We start from the raw sequence: 22,864 nt of genomic DNA, 5'->3' as shown, positions 1-22,864 counted from the left end.
TAGTATGTATTAGCGTGTAGATTTCAATTTCTGTACAGTCTAATCTCTAATTGTCATACCATTCGAATTTCACATGATGAAATTCTTTTAACCCAAAAGGCAAATTACTCTTCCTTCAAACTGGTTCTCTTTAAAATACAAATCTTGTGTAATCCCATGTATGCTATCTGTAATTAGATGCACATTTAAAACTGGAATATAAGTTAATTTAAGTCACATGTGTTTCATAAACACACAATCCTTTCTGGATTACAATCCGCCATATCCTGCGAAAACCTACCCATACCACTCAAATTAGAAAACATTATTATAAGCAAACCGTTATGAATCGAGCTAAAGTAAGGTGATAGTTTTGAACACTGGCTGGTTATGTACTTTTCCCAAATATTGATTTCGAATAATTTTTAACCAAAAAAAGTTACGGACTGCAGCTTTAACTAAAATTTATTCATGATTGAAGCACACTGAATCTTTTAAATTCAGCCCAGATTTCAGCCCAGAAATCTAATTGCTTTAAGAAGTCAAACTAACTCAACATAATTAGCACCTTATTTATATAGAGCTGGTTATAATATTCTGACTGAGTAGACCACTACTGAGCCGGGAATGTGTTTCTAATGAGAATGTTTGTTTCCTGCTCTTTCACAGATATTGTTTTCCTTTCATCAGACTCTCTTAATGATTTAACTCATATCTTGTAATATCTGAAAGCAAACAAGCCTGTTTTTCATAATATCTGAGAACAACAGTTGTGATAAAAATGCAGTTGACTTTCTTGTTCCTAATTGATTATTGAAAGGAATGGTTCACCCAAAAATAAAAATAAATAAAAAAATGTTGAAAATGTAGTCACCCTCAGGCCATCCAAGATGTAGATGAGTTTGTTTCTCCATCAGATTTGGAGAAATGTAGCATTGCATCACTGTCTCAGCAATGGATGCTCTGCAGTGAATGGGTGCCGTCAGAATGAGAGTCCAAACAGCTGATAAAAACACCACAATAATCCACAAGTAATCCGCACCACTCCAGTCCATCAATTAACATTTGTGTTTGTAACCATTGCTTCCAAATGGATTTTGATGTGAGAGACAACAGATGATGAACTTTTTGCTGGCGGAGGCATTATTATGGATCATGGACTGGTATTTTGAAGTGATGGAATAGAGTTGAAACAACTGATGGATTTGTTTCTTACAAACATGCAGCTTTTAGCTTCTCAAGATGTTAACTGATGGACTGGAGTGGTGTGGATTACTTGTGGATTATTGTGATGTTTTTATCAGCTGTTCGGACTCTCATTCTGACGGCACCCATTCACTGCAGAGGATCCATTTTTCCTAATCTGATGCAATTAAGAAGGTTTTACTGCATTTTGCTCATTCATTTACACATCAACAGCATTATGGGAGCCTGAAAATGCTAACTTTTGAAAACGGGTTTCAGAATGCAAGTTCATGAAAACAATATCATCATCGTCTCTGTATAAAGTACAAAAACAGACATTTGCAAAAATGCCGTGTTCAGTCTGTAGGAATGTGTATGTGTGCAGGCGTGTATTGTTTCTTTATAAAGTGACATTGCCGTCTACTGATGGATCCCCTGGGGATCGTTTGACTTCGCTGTTGTCTGTACACAAAACTTTTCAAGAACACAAAGGAAAAAGTTCCATTTTTAGTATGACTGTTGTTGTGTAAACTAAACATACCCTATGACACAAACTCCAATGTAAATGTGAGTAAATGTTCAGCAAATTAGCATTTTTTGATGTACTATTCCTCTAATGAATCTGTGACATTTCTGTTTATAAAACATTTACACTTACTAAAACAAAACCATGGTCATATGACAGGACCAGGGACTCCGGTAAGAACAGAGGAGCGGGGTTATGCATTTATGTGAACAACAATTGGTGCACTAACACCACGAATGTAAACAGTCACTGCTCCCCGGACTTGGAGTTTATGACTATTAAATGCAGGCCCATATATCTTCCTCGGGAATTCACTGTTGTTTTGATAACTGCTGTGTATATACCACCGGATGCTAATGCTAGCTCGGCTCTTGGACTTCTAGTGATCTCCTCCTCGGCGCCTTGTTCCACTTCATCAGGCCCTTCCTGTCGTTCCTGAGTCTCCAGTTCTAGCTGCTCGACGCATCGCTGTGTGCGTGTTAGCTCCTGCTGGAGATGGGCGGCGTGCCTCTCGCTCAACTTGAGGGTGGCGATGAGTGTGTGGCTTAAGGAGCCGGTGATCTTTGCTAATTCTTTGTGACTGTAGCTCTGACTTGGGTCTTGTCTCATAAGGCTTGTTATGTTGTCATCCAGCTGGTCCTGTGTAAATGAAGATTTGCAGGTTTTGTTAATAACTTCTATATAGTGTCGTACAACACATACTGTTTGAAATAACAGCTTTTCACTTATTTCAATATTCTGCAATTATCACAAGTTTACGTTCAATACTAAACTTCACATATCTTACACACATATTAATAACCTCATTTCCTAAAAAGGGTAATAAACACTGATTAAAGTTGCACCGATTACATGAAGACATCAAGCATATATATATAAGACATACAACATATTATTTATTGTTCTGTGGTCCATTAGATGGTTTATTTATTCTGAAGCCAGTCACGAAACCTACTGACTTTCTGTAGCTTAAATTAATCCAGATTATAGTTGAGAAGGGAGGTTAGTTTTCTGATGGAATGCGGAGATTCCATCATTCCTTTGTGTGATGTTCGCAAATGCCTTACACAGGGGACTTTAATCATGCAGATTTAAAGGTAGTGCTCCCTAAATTCTATGAGCACATTAAATGTGCTACTAGAGGAGCAATTACACTTATGTGCAACATTGAATGAGTCGTGCAGCTCTGTTGAATGTGAGATCAAACAGTTCACATGCTTAAACTATCTGGTTTTGAATACTGCAATAACTTAACTGAACATTTTGTGTACTGTTGAACTGAATGTGAGACGTCTTTTGTATGTAATGTTGTGTAATAGATCCTGTCATCTGTGTACTATTTATTAGATTATTGATTAATTCAATAATCCCTATGCACCCAAAGGATTGCATTCAATTTCGTTGTACCTGTACAATGACAATAAAGTCATTCATTCATTCATTCATTCATATGTAGTTTAATTTGCTTTGGCAAGCTACAATTTTGCATTGTGGCAGCTGAAAAAAAATGGCCATGCAGGAAAAGCCCTAATTATGTGGTACTGATTTAGACTTGAACTAGAATACACAGCAGAAGCCGTGGCATCCATACCACTGAGGGCCATTTTATCTTCTGCCTCCATTAGCGGCGGAGAGACAGAAATATCAATACTAATAGAGTCATTAAGGCAGGCGATGTGGCGGTCAGCTCCTCTGTCTCTACATGCTGCACGTCCTATCCCACTTCTATTATTGGTTCTTCTAGAGAGACCTGTCTCCTGACACGTCTGCCAGTTCAGAGTTTATCTACATGCTCCAGACTGACCCTCCTGTGACACAGCTTCATGCCCAGCAGTTCTCACAGACCATCATCTCTTCATATTTGGCTTTCCTATCTCAATGTCTATTACTATCCTCTAATAGATTTTCTTAAAGGGGTCATATGATGCTGCTAAAAAGCACATTATTTGGTGTAATGAAATGTGTTTATGTGGTTTAAGGTTAAAAAAACACATTATTTTCCACATACTGTACATTATTGTTTCTCCTCTATGCCACGCCTTTCTGAAATGCGTCGATTTTTACAAAGCTCATCATTCTAAAAAAGCGAGGTGTGCTGTGATTGGCCAGCTATCCAGTGCGTTGTGATTGGCCGAATACCTCAAGCGTGAGACGGAAATGTTACGCCCCTCACCATACTGTGATGCGCTGTCAGGCCGGAGCGATGATTGAAAAACATGAAAACCCATTATAAACGAGGCATTCATTGCATCCAGTGGGGACTTTCACAACGAAACACAGCGTCACACACGGTGGCCTTGAGTGAGCAGAGGCCGGGGGCTAGAGTGAGGAACGGCCGGAGGGTTAGAGTGAGCAGAGGCGGCGGCCTTGAGAACGGCGTGGCCGTCGATTTCGACAAAGGAGTGTCCGGAAGGACATGTGACGACTCCGGGCTGGACTCCGCTTCGTCCACGGTGAAAGACGATCCGGCGATTCACAGCGCAAAGTTGTAGTATTTCCTCAGTGACCAGCACGGATCAGCTCCAGGCATGACGAAGCAGATATCGTCCTCTTTTGGAAGACCAAACAAAGTAGTTTCGCTTTCAAAACGAATCACACAGCGCCTTCACGACATGGCGGCGGCAGCGGCAACAACAATACTACAGCGAGAATAAAAGTTACGCCTTCTTTCTTTGCGTGAACATTTGGGCGGCGTTATGCAAATCTTCCCACATAGCGATGTAGATATGTGAGGGTGTGTTAGAACGAGCCGTTTTAGGTAGGTATGGCTGACTCTTAACTTTTATAAAGAATATCTCTTTGGATTTGAGACTTTAGTCTTTGCAACTTTACAGATCTTCTTTATGCACCAAGAGCTTGTAACACTCCAAAGAGAAAGGAAAAACTGAAATCGCATCATATGACCCCTTTAACACTAAATTAAGCTGTCTGATGTAATAGATTTCTAGTTTTCTCTGTCCTTTTATCTGATAGATAGATAGATAGATAGATAGAGTAGTATAGAAATTGTACTATATGAAGCTAGTTATATATTATGTATTAATTATATAATAATTTTTTTACTTTTTATTAATTTGTCTTGTTTGTTTGTTTGTTTCAGTTTAGTTCAAGGCATTATTTACTTTTGAACTGATTTTGCCCCTCAAGCTGACACATTTTCTGCTAATTTGTTTTGTATTGTCTTAACCATTTTATTTTGTTGTATTTCAATATTTTAGAACTTTTTTATTATTATTATTTGTATAGAGAGATTTTAGGCTTTAGTATAAACCCTGAAATGTGTTATTGCATTATTTACTTACAGTATGGTGCGTTTATTTACAATGCGATTTACATTTCATAGATCTTTACCCTCAGAACTTTCTTTGCTATTTTTTCCCCATGCCAGAACAGAGCTTGTTTATCTTATATGGCTGCAAATAAGGGAAATATGTGAAGTATGTGAGTTGAGTGCTCTTAGTAAGGTTAGACAGACGTATAAACTCTCCACAGGTGCAGGAGAGACCGCAGAGAGCGAGGCCTTCGTCATTTCCATTTCAAAGAGCTCCATGCTGTCATGCAGCTGTAGTCTAAACCAATACCTGTAAATGAAAGCCAGTGTTCACTTTTTTTTGCCCACAGATGGACCGCTTGTGCATAGTAACAAGCCAAGGCAAACAGCTGGAGGAATGAGTCAGTAAAAACCTATTCATTCGGAAAGCCTTTTAAATATGTATTAGACTTATGTGTTTATTTGTCTTCGAGGGAGAGCGTTTCGCTCTCATTGCTTTCATTTGTGCCACACCAGAATGGTAGCAGACTGAAGCGGCTTTTATTCACTCAGTCCTTTGTGATGTCCTCTCTTCTGTTCCTGCAGATTTTGACCCAAGCCTCGGCATGATGACTGGAATTGCTCCGATGAACCCCATGATGCCCGGCCTTGGGATTGTTCCCCCGCCGGTTTCGCAAGACATGCCCATCATGAAGGAAATCATCCACTGCAAGAGCTGCACTCTTTTTCCGCCCAATCCCAGTGAGCGTCTCTCTTTCTCTTTCTCTCTCTCTCGGCTGCGTTCCAAAACCTAATGAGCTGACTCCACAGGCAGCATTTTAAAGCAACCTAAGATTTCTTTTAGCCAAATACAAAGGCAGAGTTGCATGAAACCTTCACTGAAAAGACAATCTCAGAATATATTGCAACAAGCTCAGTTATATTGATTATAAATAACTTAGAACATAATGCAATGCTAAAAAAATATCTAAAAAAAGGGTAACACTTTATTTCGATAGTCCACTTTAACATTCTACTGACTATAACTTTGCAACTACATGTGAACAAACTCTCATTAGAGTATTAGTAGACTGTTAGGATTAGGGTTAGTAGAATAAGTTGACAAGTACTTGCAAAGTTATTTATAGTCAGTAGTATGTCTGTTGATGGAGCATCAAAATAAAGTGTTAAGAGATATTAAGTAGACAGTCTACTAATACTCTAATGCCTGCTAGTTGATTAGCATAGTTAGTACAGTGTCTAAAGAGGACTATCAAAGTAGAGTGTTACCAAATATGTCATAATGGGATGCTTTCTCTGTAACCTTGTGAAAAAGTGTGCTTAATTGTATTGAATGTGCACTTGTAGCACTTGTCGATTATATTTTTAATTAATATTGTGTTGCTCCATCAGTATTCACTAAAAAGAAATATTTTTTCTCAGTGTAAACCCTTGTGAAAAAGAAGAGCACATAATTGTTTAAATGTGCACTTGTAGTGTACTTCAAATCTTTAAAGTAAATTTAAAAAAAGTGCTTAAAGATAATATAATGTTAATAATGTAAAAGGCCACTTAAGTGCCCTTAAAGAGCATACACTTTCATGAAGATGTTTCTTAACACAATTAAGTACACTTAACACACGTGCACTTTGTAATAATGTCAAATTAAAAGTTTTACTTTAAAGTACATTTTAAATCATTATGTTTTAATAATCCTTTAAAGAAGTACAGTTGTTTTAATAACATAGTTAAGCACATGTAAAATATTTGAATTTTTCACTTATTATACTTGTGTAATTGCAAATATATGTAAAAGCACATGAGTTCCAATAGAAATTCAAATATTGTTAGCTGATAAAATTTCAGTACCTTTGGCAGTAAACTTTAACGATATTTCAAAGACAATGGAAGTAATTATGAAATTACATATAAAGATGTACATAAATCCTACTTAAGTGGGTCAAAACAGCTCACTCAACTAGACTTCATTTCATTGTGATTACATTCAAGTGTCTGACAACATTCAATTCAGTTTTTCCTTTAGACGTATTATTTTGAAGTATGTTATTTTCTGTAGTAGGTGTTCTTTTTAAAAGTATGCTAAAGAGTACTTCTTTTTCACAAGGGTTTTTTTTTTCAGAAATCGGTCAGGATGCCACCTTAGAAGTCAACTGGCTCTGTAGGCAGCAAGGCAGCTCACTAGGTTTGAGAACAGATCTCACATCTTACTCCATTTAACATGCATGCAATGATAAGCAGTATTTGTAACCCTCATGCATTTTAAATGATATTATTGACTCGAGCGATATGATCTGAAATGCTGACCCGATGAAAAGACTGATATAGTCATGAGCAACTATGCAGCCCGAATATGATTTAATATTATAATTCTATGAAGATTTCGCTCTCCATAGCAGCGCATGTCACCTTGATGACATGCAGATACGATTTTAAAAGCCAGCTGCCAATCAAATCCTCAGACTGACGCTTGATAGAAAGGCTATGTTTTTATTTGAGAGAGGAGCTGTCATCCGTTCTTCCGTATTTACCCTTATATCCGCTCATCCCAGCAGCTGAATAAGCTCATCTGAATTTGTCTCCTGTCACAGAGAGAGAGGTCAGGCAGAAGAATGAAACAGGAGGGGGCCGTCTGGGGGGATGGGGGTGAAACTCTGACTGTAATTGGACAGTTGACCTCTAAGGAGACTGAGGTATTCTGGCATGTAAAATATGCCACACAGCAAGAGGAGGGTCAGAGGGAGACCGTGATTACCTGAGAGAGTCAGTGTCCTTCAAACAGCTGAGCGTTTTGGCTGCCGATCACACTCCGAGTGCACATCTGTAATCACAGGCTAGGCGCTCTCATAACGCTACGGTCAGCCTCACCCGCAAAGTGTCTTAACCCACCTTCCTGAGAGAGAGTGACGGACTGACACGCCTGCTCCGCGTGCGCTAATACGCAAACAAACGATGGGAGACGTTGATTGATGCCAAAGCACGACGTACGAGAGGAGCATTCAAAAGCCAACAAAACAATCCACACCTGGCCTCAAGTGAAACTTATTCTTTTCAGCAAAAACAGCAATTTGCAGAGCCCCGCACATGACATGCAAGAAAAATAAATACATTTTGTGCACGATTTACTTATTCGTTCCCTCGATGTACTAAAACGTGCACACGATTACTATTTCGTTCCCTTGATTTGCTAATTTGTTCTCTCGATTTGCTAAATCGTGTGCACGATTTAGCAAATCGAGGGAACGAATTAGTAAATCGTGCACACAATTTATAAATCGAGGGAACGAAATAGTAAATCGTGCACACGATTTAGCCTACTATTTTTTTCCTGCATGCCATGTGCGGGGCTCCGTAACAATTACCAGTGAAAGTATCGTAGAAACTTTAAGAACAAAGATTTGAATGATAAATAGAGGCTCTGTTACAAAACCAAGTAAACTGCCTAGGGAGGCAGCATTTTAAATTCTCAGGGAGCATCGCATGTTTCCTTTGTGTTTGAGGTAAAGGAAACCCTAGAATGCATTGTGATAAGCTCAGATAATATTTAGCCTAATGTGCTGTGGTTTTCATGCTTAATATAATATTGTGCTGTTAGCAACATGTTCGTGCCAGAATCGAGTCGAGTTTGCCATGTGGAGTAATAATTGGGCACTTATGACGGGGGTCTTCAAAACAACAGTTGGAACTCAAAATATGATGATTTCCTTGCAGAAACTCCTAAAATGTATAAGCATAAATTCATTAAAAAATCACAGAAAATCATATTTTATAAATTAATTAATTAAATTATTTATTAGTTTGTTTGTTTGTATAAAAATCCATTTGCAATGTTAAAAAAAAATATTGTGTGTCAATTATTATTTGGAATATATTTACCTTCTATCAAGTTTCTATCATTTTTTCTATCATTTATAAGCATAAATTCATTAAAAAATCACAGAAAATCATATTTTATAAATTAATTAATTAAATTATTTATTTATTTGTTTGTATAAAAATCCATTTGCAATGTTAAAAAAAAATATTTTGTGTCAATTATTATTTGGAATATATTTACCTTCTATCAAGTTTCTATCATTTGTTTCTGTATACTCGACCATTCAGATTATTATAATTATAAATATTATTACACTTCAAAATAAAAGTTTTCTATTTGAATATATTTTTAAAATATATATTATTTATTGCTGTGATTTCCAGCATCATTACTCCAGTCTTCAGTGTCACACGATCCTTCAGAAATCATAATAATATGCTGATTTGCTGCTCAAGAAACATTTCTGATTATTATCAACAAAACATTTGTGCTGCTTCATATTTTTGTGGAAGGAATGATAAATTTTTTGAGGATTCATTGATAATAGACTAGAATAGAATACTTTTAATTTATTTTATTTATTTACTATTACTTTTGAAAAAAAAAAAAAAAGTGTTGATTTCTTTCAAAAATAAATCTTACTGACCCCAGTACCATTACTGTTAAGCAGAACAAGTCTTTGAAAGCAGAATGAAACTGATTATATCACGGTTGGTTAATTGTAACCATAATTTAATTAATTTATTTTATTATTATTTATTTTATTTTTTACATTTTTGACACTGTTTTTCTAAAATATTTCAGCACCCCTTGAGACCTCCTAGTTTGAAAAACGCTGAATTTTAGTTTGGCAGTGATGGAATGTGTGGCATAATATGAACAAAAACAATAAAATTACAGAGAAAATGTAATAAAATACTAAACCAATGACAAAACTAGTCAACGTTATATTAACCCTACCTCGTGATGTTTATGCAGAAACTAGTTTTTATGAGTGTCGTATTATGAGTTTGCACGAGTTGATGATGTGTAGTTTGTTATCAGTACTAATTCTGCCAAACTGGAAAGAGTTGTGGCTGTTTTTCAAGAGAACTCCATTGTGTGTAGAATGTTGTAAAGCATCAGTTCAGTTTTCACTTTAAAGGTTTCTCTCAAGCTGGAAAAATGTTTTGAAAGAGTGTTTGATCGTCTGTAAAGGAATCTGATTTTCTTTGGCAATGCGGCCTTGTCATCATTCACCAGGATCGATTCTTCAATTGACAGCAGAAGCAGCCCGCTGTATATTGATCCTAGAATTGCAGAACAACAACATGAAAAGCCCGGCTCAGTGCAGTTATCAAGCAGCACATGGGTAATTATGCCAAGATCGTACAGGAGAAAGACAGGAAGGGGGACGCAGAACAAAGGCCCTCGTGATTCTGGGATTGTAGTTTTTAATGATGAGAAACTTGAAAGAGACGGCCGTCGCGATGAACGCAGCGAACGCTGTCTGACAAGATTTGGACATATCCATAAACACGAGCATCTCCTCTCATCTCGTTCAGACAGAACAGGCTATCATGCGCATATCTAGCATTGTAACGAGTCTCCTTTTTTCCGCACCAGTCCGTGCAGAAGTGGATTTAATAGCTGGTGACAGCTGTGCTCTCCTGACTACGCCATACAGTAATGCGGAGCAATCATTCATGGTTATTCTCACCTCTGTTGCCAGAAAAAAAAAAGCCAAGTCCTTTTCCCCAAGGGCCCACGATGGCTCATGCCATTTAACATGAATTTTTACAAACTCGAGCCTCTCTACATCAGCACCTGCTCTCTTATTTGTTGCAGGAATCTCTTTTCCTGGTTCTCTTTAGCCTAAGCCGTTTTCACTGCTTGTATGCCCCATCTTTGCCAAAGTCATCCACCCTTTTCTCTCTGTCTGTTCTCGTGCCCTTCAAGGCAAAATATGATGGGAGATATCAGCGTTTATACCATATGTCATTCATCAGTGCTTTTTAAAGGGCAGCGGCGTTGGCTTTGATTGGAGCTGTATTAAAAACACACAGGCTTATTGCTGTCAGCTTCACCTCTTGTTATTTATTAGATCTGACCGATGGGGATATTTGAAACCTCCGTGTTTTATTCAACTCATGGCATCTCAGTGGATCAGTGCAGAGCTACGCTTAAATCTTTTCTCGCCTGGCTTTCTAATAAGGAGACAGGCAGCTCCTCTTGCAGTTATACTGATTTCTGCTTTGTGTTTCTGTCATGGTCACACATTGTGTGACTTGTAATATTCAGTGGCCCTAAAAATGTATTTGGATACTTGAGTCACACTTAAAATATAAAATATGTGAATGTCACTGCAGTAGATAACAGAATATCAAAGGAGTGATGCTGGAGCCTTTTTTAACTTAAAATTTCTTTTAATTTATTTTTATTTTAGTGGATGTATGAAGTCAGTTGTCCTCAGGTAAAGTTAATCATAATTTTGATGAACATGATCCACTAAAGTTTGACAAAATGTCAGACAATGTATCTGTATTTTTTTAATGTTTTTAATAAAAAAATGTTTTAAAGATTGTTGAATATATATATTTTTTTTTTTCAAAATATATAATATATATATTTTATAATAAAATTAATACTTTCTAAATTCTAAAATGAATATACTAAATAATTAAAAAATTAACACTAGTTATAATGTTAAAAATAACTAAACGATAAACCATAGTTGTTCTTTTGATTTTTCTGTTAATCAAAAAATGCTGACAATTTTTCACATTGTCCACAAAAATATTAAGCAGTGCAACTGTTAATAAATAATAAGAAGAAATGTGTCTTGAGCAACAAAATCAGCATATTAGAATGATTTCTGAAGGATCATGTGACACTGAAGACTGGAATAATGGATGCTGAAAATTAAAAACCTTATTTAAACTTTTGACTGGTACTGTACTATAATATACACAAAGAATATCGGCCGATATATCGGTATCGGCCTTTTTTTTACTCCCTAATATCGGTATCGATATCGGCCCCAAAAAACCCATATCGGTCGGGCTCTATTTTATTGTAATGACTTTTATGCATTTTTATAACTGTCATGTGACCTTTGCCACTGTTGTTTTTAGTAGCTCACTGATATGAGCCTTTTGGCCAGTTCTGATATCTAGAGGGCGGGCTGCTGAATGGCTAAATAGAGCCGGTCTGAATGATATGTTAGTCTATCAATAGTTACTTTCGACCAAACCTCCATAGTTACAATAAACCGGTGCATTATATTAGCATTATTATTTGAGCAGGTAAGCAAACTAAATGTGTCTGTTATTGATGGTGGCTGAGATCTGCTCCACAGTCTAGCTCCGGCTCTGGTGGACAGACTGAATCTCCTCTGTCCTGGATCTCTGTCCCGCAGCTCCAGCACAGCTTCAGTCTTATTCTGCAGCTCTGCACAGCCCCAGCTTGACTCAGCTCCATCTCCGCATCGCCACCACCACCTCATTCTAGTCTACTGTGCTTAATAAATGGCCATCGACCGCCTTTCACTCACTGTCGTTTGAAAGGCCTGGCTCTCTGAAGGACACTGAGTTCTTAGAGAGAGAGAGAGAGACCAAGCATGGCAAATATCATCCGTTTTCTCTGCAGAGCCTGGAAACCCACAGAATGCATGAAAGGATAGCAGTGATTCAGTGCCCAGTTGTGGATGCACCTTCACCGTCAGGTCAGCCTGCATATGCTGCCTTTCACTGGCTTCTAAACCTCCAGTCTGCCCTGGCTCTGTGCCTGAGACTGACCTTTATATCAGGCAGAGCTCTCTTCTTCCAAGAGCCGAGAGGGCCGTGTCACTGTGTTTCTGCTTCTGGAAGACTCAGTTTGCTGAGGGCACTACCAGTCTGGCCTGTTTCCACACTTCAGCCCACTCACGACACATATCACCCACACCTCGCTCCGCTACACCCGCCTGTGCCTGCAGAGGCCTTTAACCTCACTTATACACACAGCTGCCTAAAATAACTACTGGCTATGTCTCAAAGCCATGGGATGTCATAGTTGCTTTTATTCATTAGAAACAGTGTATTATTAATTGAATAATATTTTGAATTTGCTTTTATTTTGATATTTTCATTTTTCATTTAAATTTTAATTTCAGGTTTTAGTAAATGTATGTGCTTTTGTCTTTTGTATTAGTTTCCTTTAATATTTTAATTTAGCTTTATTGTTCATTTCAGTATAATTTTATACTGTATTAGTTTTCAATTTAGCACTTAATCTTATTTTCATTTCAAGTTTTTTTTTATTTATTTATTTTTTTTTATTATTAATGGAATGATTTTTTAGTTTCTGAGCTATTCCTGGATAGAGATCAGTTATTAGTCAGTTATTAAAATGCCTTATTTTCAAAAATGTCTAATGTTATTAATGTTGTATATAGAGTATATGGACCAAGAGAGCATCTTGGGGCAGTGGCTGATTGAATGATGTAGTCAGACATTGATGGCTTTTTTGGGAGTCATTGGCACGTTCAAATCTGTACTCATTTCTGGTCATTTTAGGTACTTAATTAAGTTGTTCAATGCCCTATTTCAACTGCAATATAACAAAGAGTGAAAAATTTAAGGGGGTCTGAATACTTTCCGTACCCACTGTATGTCATAATATATTTAAAAAACATTTATCTCATACTAAATACTTCAAATCCATTAACATATTTATTGACATATTACTTAAGACTTACTGATATAAAATTATAATTAAACGTTGGTGTTCTTTATTGCACAATGCACATTTCTTAATATCATGCTTAAATATGTTTTAATATCACTATTATTAAGGATTTTATAATCTCTGTATAACATCAGTCTTAAAATGCAAGATATTTTAAGTCTGCCTAAAAGTATTTAAACCATCACGGAGTTGTTTGAATCAAACCTAAACAAAAAGATGGTGTGATTGAATGTTTTTGGGCAGTGTTTGACTGTTTTTCTCAACAACATTTCTGGACTTCATAGAATGTGTGAATGCTTGAATCAAACCCAGACCCTTTTATGCATCACAGACTATTCAAACCATACATATTTGGACATCATAGATATGTTCATTTCAAACTTAGTATTTTGGGCAGCAAACCTAGACAAAAAATGCATTATTGCACTTTCCAACATTTCATAACAGTGTGTGGAAATGCAAGTACTTACGATGCACAAAAGTATGCAGCTTACTCTATTTAGGCATTCTATGATGTCCAAAAATGTGAGCATTGTGATGATTTAAATGTGCCTTTAAATTCTACAAATCTGTTTAGGTTCAGTATAATTGCTTGAACCTTGCTGTGATGCCGAAAAAAAATCCTGGGACATGGCTCAGCAGGTGATCAGACACGATCCACAATACAACCACTGCAGAATTTAGATTTGTATTCAAAGTGTTACAATAAATACAAATAAATAGAAAGAAAGAAAGAGAAAGAAAGAAGTGGGGGAAAACATAGTGATCATATATAGCTCTCCTGTGGAGAAAAGCCTGTTTAAGGTGCTTGTGATCGCCACAGGCTTCCTACAGAGACACTGTCCTGCTCTCCTCTTTCAAGAGGGACAATACGCAGCAGGTAGACGGCTGTCAAGCTGAGTGAAGACTGCCTTTTGAGAAGTCAGTTCATCTTATCTGCAGTCTCACTACTGACACCCCACTCGAGCAAACAAAAAGCCCAGGACTTCTTCCTTTACCACCTCACACGCACCGATCCGAGTCAGGCTTCCCATGCCGTTGAGTCTTCTGGAGGTCTGTGACTAAAACACATCTGGGGCTTCACAGAGCAACATGCTTGTTAAGATCAACGCTATGCATCTGTGTGGTGCCACTGAGGCATCTGTCTTCAGTGAGGGTGGCAGAACTGGGCATTTTTCATCATTTTCATCGTTCCATATATGTTCCCACATCCCACGTTCCTATCAACTTCTGTCTGCGGAGCGGTTGTCATCTCCATCGTCTATGTGTATTTGAGCGTGCGCGAGACAGCGATACACCTGCGGCTGTCTCCATTTGAGCTGATTAGCGTTAAGCTTGTTGACAACTGTCTCTCGGTTGAGCGCTCGCAGTGCTGGAGGCACACAGTGCCCTCCTGAATTTATGTCCCAGACCCTCCTGTGTCATCTTAACTCACTCTTCAAAGAAGCGCCTTTGACGGCACAGGATATTTAGCCATGGAGCCTTGGGAAGAGCATTGGTTTGTGAAATAATAGGCTTTGATTTTATCGCTGTGCAGTTTCCACTTTGAGACGTCGTAGTTACTGGAGAAACTCTCTAAAGCTATCTCAGACATCTCAGATCTGATGCAGTGTTGTGTGTAATTTCATATCGCCGTCTTGGGTGACAATGGAAACAAATCAGCCACCGGCTGCATGGTGAAACTCATGAAACTGTATACTTTGCTTTGCTTTCTCCCCACAGTGTGACTATGAAAACACAAAGTGGGTGTATTTGATTTAGAAAAGTTCAGATGTATCAAACTCTTTCTTGTGGAGCTCCTCTGTTCCTCCTAAAGCAAACATCTACTCTGTGTTTTTATTGCTTGCTCAAAGTTTCAACTTTCAAGAGACTGCTGATGTCAAGCTAAAATGTTCATGTGCATTTGACAAAGTAAACATTTGCTCACCTGGGCCAGCAACCAGTATTTAATAGAGCTCAGCGTAAGATGAAAACCAAACGACTTGCCCCTTTGAGATTCTCAGTGGTTGTTCTTAAACTAGCAGCCTCAAGTCTCTCGTTCTATGCTCATGCTGAGAAAAACTCAACTTTAACGTTAGTGTTCAGCTTTTAGATTAGTGCGTTTTTGCTCTGTCAGTGCATGTGTCTGTGGTTTTCTTAAATATGCCTGTGTACTGGCCGGATAATCAAAGCTCTTGATCCATAATAGTACACAAAAATCTACATAAGAAAGTAGACATAATAACCGTGTTCTTTTCTAGACAATGAGAGGTGAATTCAGTGTTGGCAGTGTTGCCAAGTCCATGGTTTTCCAGCGGAATTTGGCTACTTGTATACTGTTGCCGCGGAAGGAGGAGGTTTTGACCGCCTAGAAACCAAATGGGCTGTGATTGGGCTGTTTTTTAGTACCAATTGGGGTGGTTTTGTTATGCAGACCTTGCAACCCTGTATTTCAGCACAAAACCATACATGCAGCTTAAGGTGAGGTCACGTTAACGAAACTTCACAGGTGAAACAATGACTTTTTGGCTGCAGAATTTCGCTGTAGAAAGGTAAATGTGACCACGCGTTTATTAACATACTCAGAGCCCAACATAAGCAGGTGCTGTATGTCATACAGTGCTGTTCCATGCATATTCAAATTCATGTCATTCCTTTATGGGCAAATCCTTTCTATGCAAATAAGGCTCTTTATAAAAAGAACATTAGCATACATTGGCCAACGCAGTTGACACTGTGCTTTCAAAGGAAAGACATGACACTATTAAAACAAACTGGATTTTATTTCAAATGAATGTTTATGTATGTTTTCTAGTGATCATGGCAACCATAAAGAATCATTTTCAGCTTTGTAAAGAGTCGATTCGTGAGGCTCAGAAGAGTGTATCAAATCATGGTATTCAGTCTTCCAGATCCAGCCGAGGTGTGAATTGCTGTCAGCACTAATTTTGTTGCCATATTTACAGCAGTACCTGATTTACATAATTCCTTCAATGAATCAGGTGCTAAAATAAGGCAAGCAAATAAACAAAATCCCATTCAGACTTCAGTGATGATCAGACAGACAAGTCATTTTATGCTTGGTAAACATGTTTACAGAGTTATTCTTTTTTTTTTTACAATACCACAGCATGTCATCCAAAGCCCATGACTGACATCTGAATCGTTTTGGTCCATATGCATGCTCGTATAGTGTTGTATTGAAGCTGTACACATATGTCACATCCTCTAGTCAGTGGACTATTATATTCTTTCCACTGGCATGAGCTGACATAAATATAAAGCTCATCATGAGCCGCCACAATAAACAGAAGTTAGTGTAATGTTGGTGATGATGGATGGCGAGTGTTAGGGGGCAGCTGTGGGGTCCAAAGAGACTCACTTATTTATAGTGACTGGCTTACAGCCAAACATGCCTGAACAGCTTTGCGTCCGACTCTGTTTGGACCCCCCATCAGGCACGCGGTCCCCTCTGAGTCCCAGCAGGTGCTTCCTTCATCTGCATTCCCATAGTTTGTTAAGACACGGATTATCACCCGTTGGTCTGCACAGCATCGCTGAGGAATCAGCTAACAGCAGAACATGGCAAGCTTTGCACTTGTAATCCAGTCATGTAGCAAGTGCCGAGTTTCATTGATTATGCCTGGTTTTCTCAATGCATCTTATTCATGGTTGAATTGGTTTATCAAGAAGAGATTAGCTTTGTGAACCTGGAGGTTCTAGTGCCGTGTTCTGCAAATTAAACCAGTCGAGAGAAAGATCCAGTGACATATTGAGTTTGAGTCCTGTCTATGCTAAGACTATCAAATAAAAGTGGCAAAAGGCCAAAAATATGTCAGTCTGATCGATGTGATTTGGCACATTACCGTTTTTAACGATCTTCCAGATGAACCCTGGTCTTTTAGATTAGAATTGGATAATAAATCATTTTAATGTCAAGGTCGTAAAAAAACAAAAACAATCATTGATTGATTTTGCATGTTTCATCTTTTTCATATGTGGCATACGAGTCAATAATGAGCTATGGACTTAATGCGGTGAAAAATGGAGATCAATATCTAGATGAAAGAAAATGTCAAAAATTCTGGTAGTTTAATATTCTTTTGTGCTTGTCTTCAAAGACCTGCCTCCCCCTGCCACCAGAGAGAGACCGCCCGGCTGTAAGACGGTGTTTGTGGGCGGTTTACCAGAGAACGCCACAGAGCAGCTCATTGTAGAGGTGTTCGAACAGTGCGGGAGTATCATCGCCATCCGCAAGAGCAAGAAGAACTTCTGTCACATCCGCTTCGCTGAGGAGCACACAGTGGACAAGGCCCTCTTCCTGTCAGGTACATGATCGGGAGGATCTCTCTGCAACACCAACAGTTGCTCTATATGAGAATTGTTTTATTTATTTAAGTATGGACATATCTATGAAAACTAAAATCATATAAAATATTTAGGAATAATTTAAATAACTTTAATGCATATATAAATAATATGTAAATTATTAATTATATATATGTACAGTTGTGCTCATAAATTTACATGCCCCTTGCAGAATATGCAAAACATTCATGAAAATTGCATGTTATTGTTTTTTTAAAACTGGCCTGAATAAGCTATTTCACATTACAGATGTTGATATATTCTCCACAACACAAAATAATAACTTTATTTATAAAAATTACCCCGTTCAAAATTGAATGAATCTTAATACTGTGTTGTTTCCTGGATGATCCATGACTCTTTCTGTTTTGTGATAGTTGTTCATGAGTCCCTTGTTGGTCCTGAGCAGTTCTACTGCCTGCTGTTCTTCCGAGAAATCCTCCAGCTCCTGCACATTCTTTGCTTTTCCAACATTTTCTGCATATTTGAACCCTTTCCAACAGTAGCCGGGTTTCCATCCAAAGTTGCGAATTTAACTTGTGCGCAAAACTGGAATATCGCATTAAAACATTTGCGAACAAGCATCGTTTCCATCCAACAAGTCAAAAAGAACAAAATCGTCACTTCCTGATAAACTGGCACTATAAATCTCTAATAAAAGTAGGAGAATATAATAATTTTCATGTATAATAAATTACTTACGCCTCAGAGCGAGCAGACGAAACACAATGAATGCGGTCATTGCTTTCGGTGGTGGATGCTGCTGTTTGGGAACGCAGTCATGTAAGACATTTCTGGGAGCCAATTATACAGAAATACTTTGATGACGGACTTTGCTTGTGCATAACAACATTTCAGATGCTGTGGAATGAGATCAGTCCACTGGTTAGTCAGGATTTGCAGTCCCATAGCGCAAAGTCACATGACTTTTTTGATGTGCTTGGAGGAATGTATTCGCAAAATGCATTTCCATCTCCCATTATTCGCATCAACCCTTTTTCGCACAAGTCAAAAACCACCTCAAGCGAGCGTAAAAACTTTTTTGCGAATGAACATTTTTCAATTTTTATTCGAAATTTGGCGTTTCCATCACTCATCTCTCATGCGATACTTCAAAATGCGCATTAAAACAGGGTTATGGAAACATAGCTAATGACTGTATGATTTTGAGATCCATCTTTTCACACTGAGGACAATTGGGCTCATACATACAGTGGTGTGAAAAAGTGTTGGCCCCCTTCCTGATTTCTTATTTTTTTGGGGGGCAAACACTTCTTCACACAGGGCCATGTAGTTTTGGATTTTGTTTTCCCTTAATAATAAAAACCTTCATTTAAGAACTGCATGTTGTGTTTACTTGTGTTATCTTTGACTAATATTTTGTTTGATGATCTGAAACATTAAAGTGTGACAAACATGCAAAAAAATAAGAAATCAGGAAGGGGGCCAACACTTTTTCACACCACTGTAACTATTATATAAGGTGAAAACATTTACTGATGCTCAAGAAGGCAACACAATGCATTAAGAGCTAGGGGGTGTAAACTTTTTGAATTGGATGATCAGGTTAAATTTTACTTATTTTGTCTTCTGGGAAACATTTAAGTATTTATGTAGCTTCTTAAGTGCAGTACCAATTGAAAAAAATATGATCTTTAAACAAAATAAGACAAATTTACACATCATCATCCTGTTCAAAAGTTTACACCCTCTGGCTCTTAATGTATTGTGTTGCCTTTCACTGTTGGAAAGGGTTCAAATATGCAGAAGATGCTGGAAAAGCAAAGAATGTGCAGGAGCTGAAGGATTTTTCTGAAGAACAGCAGACAGTTGAACTGCTCAGGTCCAACAAGGGACTCATTAACAACTATTACAAAACAGAAAGACAGTTGTGTATCATCCAGGAAACAACACACAGTATTAAGATTCAAGGGTATGTAAACTTTTGAACGGGGTCATTTTTATAAATTCAGTTATTATTTTGTCTTGTGGAGAATATATAAACATCTGTTATGTGAAATAGCTTATTCAGGACAGTATTAAATAAACTATAACATGCAATTTTCATGATCCCTCTTATTTTGATAAACATTAATATTTTGCATATTCTGCAAGGGGCATGTAAATTTATGAGCACAACTGTACATACATACATACATACTAGGGCTGTCCTCGACTAAAGATTTTTCTGGTCGACTAGTAGTCGTTCAATTTAAGCATTAGTTGTCTAATCGCACATTTGTTAATAAACCATTTAAATCATTATAATGAGCCTTTGCCTACGTAGCCTAATAAGCGCTCGAGCGCACGCATAAAGCTTGCCACAGTACACCGGCAGATATAATAATACAGTGTTTCCCACAGGCTTACACTCACACTATTTACACTATTTGTGGCGGCAATTTCCCCGGGGGAAATATAGGGTATAAAACAGCAGAGGGGCTGACTGATTGAAAATGCTAATTAATTCTCTGCCAGCAGGAGGCGCTTTAGGAGCGGCAGAAACAGCTGTTTCCCTGGTAACAGCTGTAAATAAAGCAGAGCTGCGCTCATAAACGCTGCTTTATCATGCATTATAGTAAAGATTAAATTAAAATAACAACAAAACGTTTCTAAAAACAGTCAGTTCCCTTCAAAATACATTAATATAAAAACACCCGCGTCGCGTTTTGACTTTGAAACGTGCAGTGCTCATGTTTATTCAACAAAGTCAAAGCCTTTTGGAAAATCTATTTGTGGCGGTCAGTGTTGTTATTGTGGCGGGCCGCCATAAATAAACCAATGTATGGGAAACACTAATAATTATGAATGTGTCAGGGAAAAACACTGCATTAACATTTTAATAATTTATTGATAAACTAGTGCTTTCGGCTTGAGATGAAGTCGGCGACACTGACTCTCCGCAGTAGTGATGCGCCTGCATGCATGATTCATACGGATTACATAATCAGAGAATATTTGTTTTCCATTCGAATTGGTTCATTTAAAAGTAGACCAGCCGTTAACGATCTGTCCGTCACGGTCTGCGTGACTTCGCCTGTGGATTTTTCCTTTTCTTCGACTAAGCGACTAATAACATTTTGGTCGGTCAAGCCTCTTCTCGTCGACTAACGGTTAGTCGACTTTTAGGGGGCAGCCCTAATACATACAAACATACAGGGTGTAAAACACATTTTGCCACACCTGCCAATGGCCAGTGACTTGGGAGAATTTACCGGCCATAAATATTTTTTACTGCCCATGAAACTGTATTTGTATTATTTCATAAAAAATCCAGGTAGAACAAATTAGGGAAACACAACAATTGCAATTTATAATAATAATAATTATTATTGTTATTATTATTATTATTATTGCTGCTGTTGTTGTTGTTTGTTTATAAAAATTAAACGATTAAATAGAAATATAACTATAATACTATTGAACTGTAAAGTATTTCATAATAATAATTAATATTAATTGCAATACTAATATTTATGCTTGTTTTTTCCTTATAAACCATTTTCATAAACTTGGGACAGTGTGTGTTGCATATTGCATTTTCAAATGCACGTATAAGCGATGAAAACTGTTATCATGTGCGGCTCAAGAGAAAATATTACAATGCAGTGTATCAGATTGCATATTAAATCATTACAATGCAGTCTTTGCGTTTTGATAATTACGCTAAACCATATCATTCTCCCAGGCATTGTTAGGATTCATAAAAAGGTTAATGGGCTAAATATACTGTTAATATGAATTTTATTTTTATGTTTGTTTTTATTTTCATTTACATATATCATTAAAATCTTTTAATTTAATATTTGAATTGACACTAACAGCAGCTATCTTTTAAATTGTGAACTTTCATTGTAGATTACACCCTTAATATTTCACAATTTCATAAGCAAGAATACAAATAAGAGCACTAAATCATGCCTAGCACTTATGTGCCACGCCATGTGATTTAGAATAATTTCACTTAACCTTTTGGAAATGAGGCCCATGTGTCCACAAGTTCCCTCTTGACTTGATGGATTGATGCAGAATTAATTAGGGGGGCGGGGCTTCCGCACATCACTCACAGAACTCAAGATCTGTAGACGCTGGCCCTCGAGGGTCCCTGACAGAAGAGGTCAAAGAGAAGACAAGCGCCGACACCTAGTAATACTTTTCTGCCTTTGAACGCTGCATATCAATCACCTGCTCAACACCGGTCACATCAGCTGCTTCTCTTATCCAGTCACATCTTAAATCAGTCTTTGTATGCAAATAGTAGGATGTCCATCTCAGCCACAGAAAGCAAATTTAAAGTGCCGGTTGCTTCAATAATACCTTTTCCATTATTTATACGTCTGTAGAGAGTGTTGCTCTCTCAATGGAGAGGGGCGAGATTGGAGCGGCGCCCCATATATTATGTGGCCTCGTGACGGAGCTCTGCAGGCCTTTCCATAAATAATGTTGCTCATTTCTAACGTGAACACATTGCGTAAAATATTTAACAGTGTCTCAGGGCTGTAAAGCAGTGATAGAGTGGCGGAAGCAAACCGTGAGGCTCTTTCTCTCATTTCTGTTGACACGGCCGTCTGTGAATATACATTCTCCTTCAAAACACTTCTCAGCCTCTCTGTAATGTACTCTCAGCATCATACGATTCAGAATTCACTGGAGCCTCTTTCACCTACCCCTTGGCCATTTGTCAAGATACTTTTCCGAGCAATTGAAATATATAATCCTTAATAAAAATCACTTTCTTTTTTTCAGCCCTATCACAAACCAGATTATTCTCATACATCATGGCTTGTTTGTGCTGGTAGGGCTTTGGTTTTCAATTTCCTCATCTGAGTGTAACATTTGAGGCTTTATACATTTCCTACAAAATAAACAAATATGCGTGGTTTGGCCTTGTCAGCAAGCACATGTTAGAAGTAAAGCTTAAGCATCAGAGAGTGTTTGTGGGTGTCTCTTTGTCATGGGTCACTTCATGAATCAGTGTTGCTAATATGTTGTTTTTCTCATTACATTCATGTGGTTTGTTAAGGCTCAATGCTTT

At 37.7% G+C, this 22,864-nt stretch overlaps 1 protein-coding gene across 3 annotated transcripts in view; it reads left to right on the top strand.

Annotated features, from left to right (window-relative positions):
- The window catches only part of LOC107684821 (ecto-NOX disulfide-thiol exchanger 2-like), a 201,363-nt gene that overhangs the window by 132,759 nt on the left and 45,740 nt on the right, over nucleotides 1-22,864 (top strand). For 2 of the 3 annotated variants that reach the window (XM_016481182.1, XM_016481184.1), the window contains 3 exons: nucleotides 5,547-5,702; nucleotides 7,081-7,143; nucleotides 17,583-17,789. In XM_016481182.1, the coding sequence (XP_016336668.1) occupies nucleotides 5,547-5,702; nucleotides 7,081-7,143; nucleotides 17,583-17,789 (426 nt within the window). The remainder of the gene's footprint in view (nucleotides 1-5,546; nucleotides 5,703-7,080; nucleotides 7,144-17,582; nucleotides 17,790-22,864) is intronic. The other variant, XM_016481183.1, reaches the window with a different exon arrangement.

Source organism: Sinocyclocheilus anshuiensis, unplaced genomic scaffold (genome assembly GCF_001515605.1).
Source record: "Sinocyclocheilus anshuiensis isolate Anshui unplaced genomic scaffold, SAMN03320099.WGS_v1.1 scaffold121, whole genome shotgun sequence".
NCBI classification, from domain to species: domain Eukaryota; kingdom Metazoa; phylum Chordata; class Actinopteri; order Cypriniformes; family Cyprinidae; genus Sinocyclocheilus; species Sinocyclocheilus anshuiensis.
Note: the sequence above shows the minus strand (reverse complement) of the source record. Positions and strands in the feature narration are given on the sequence as shown.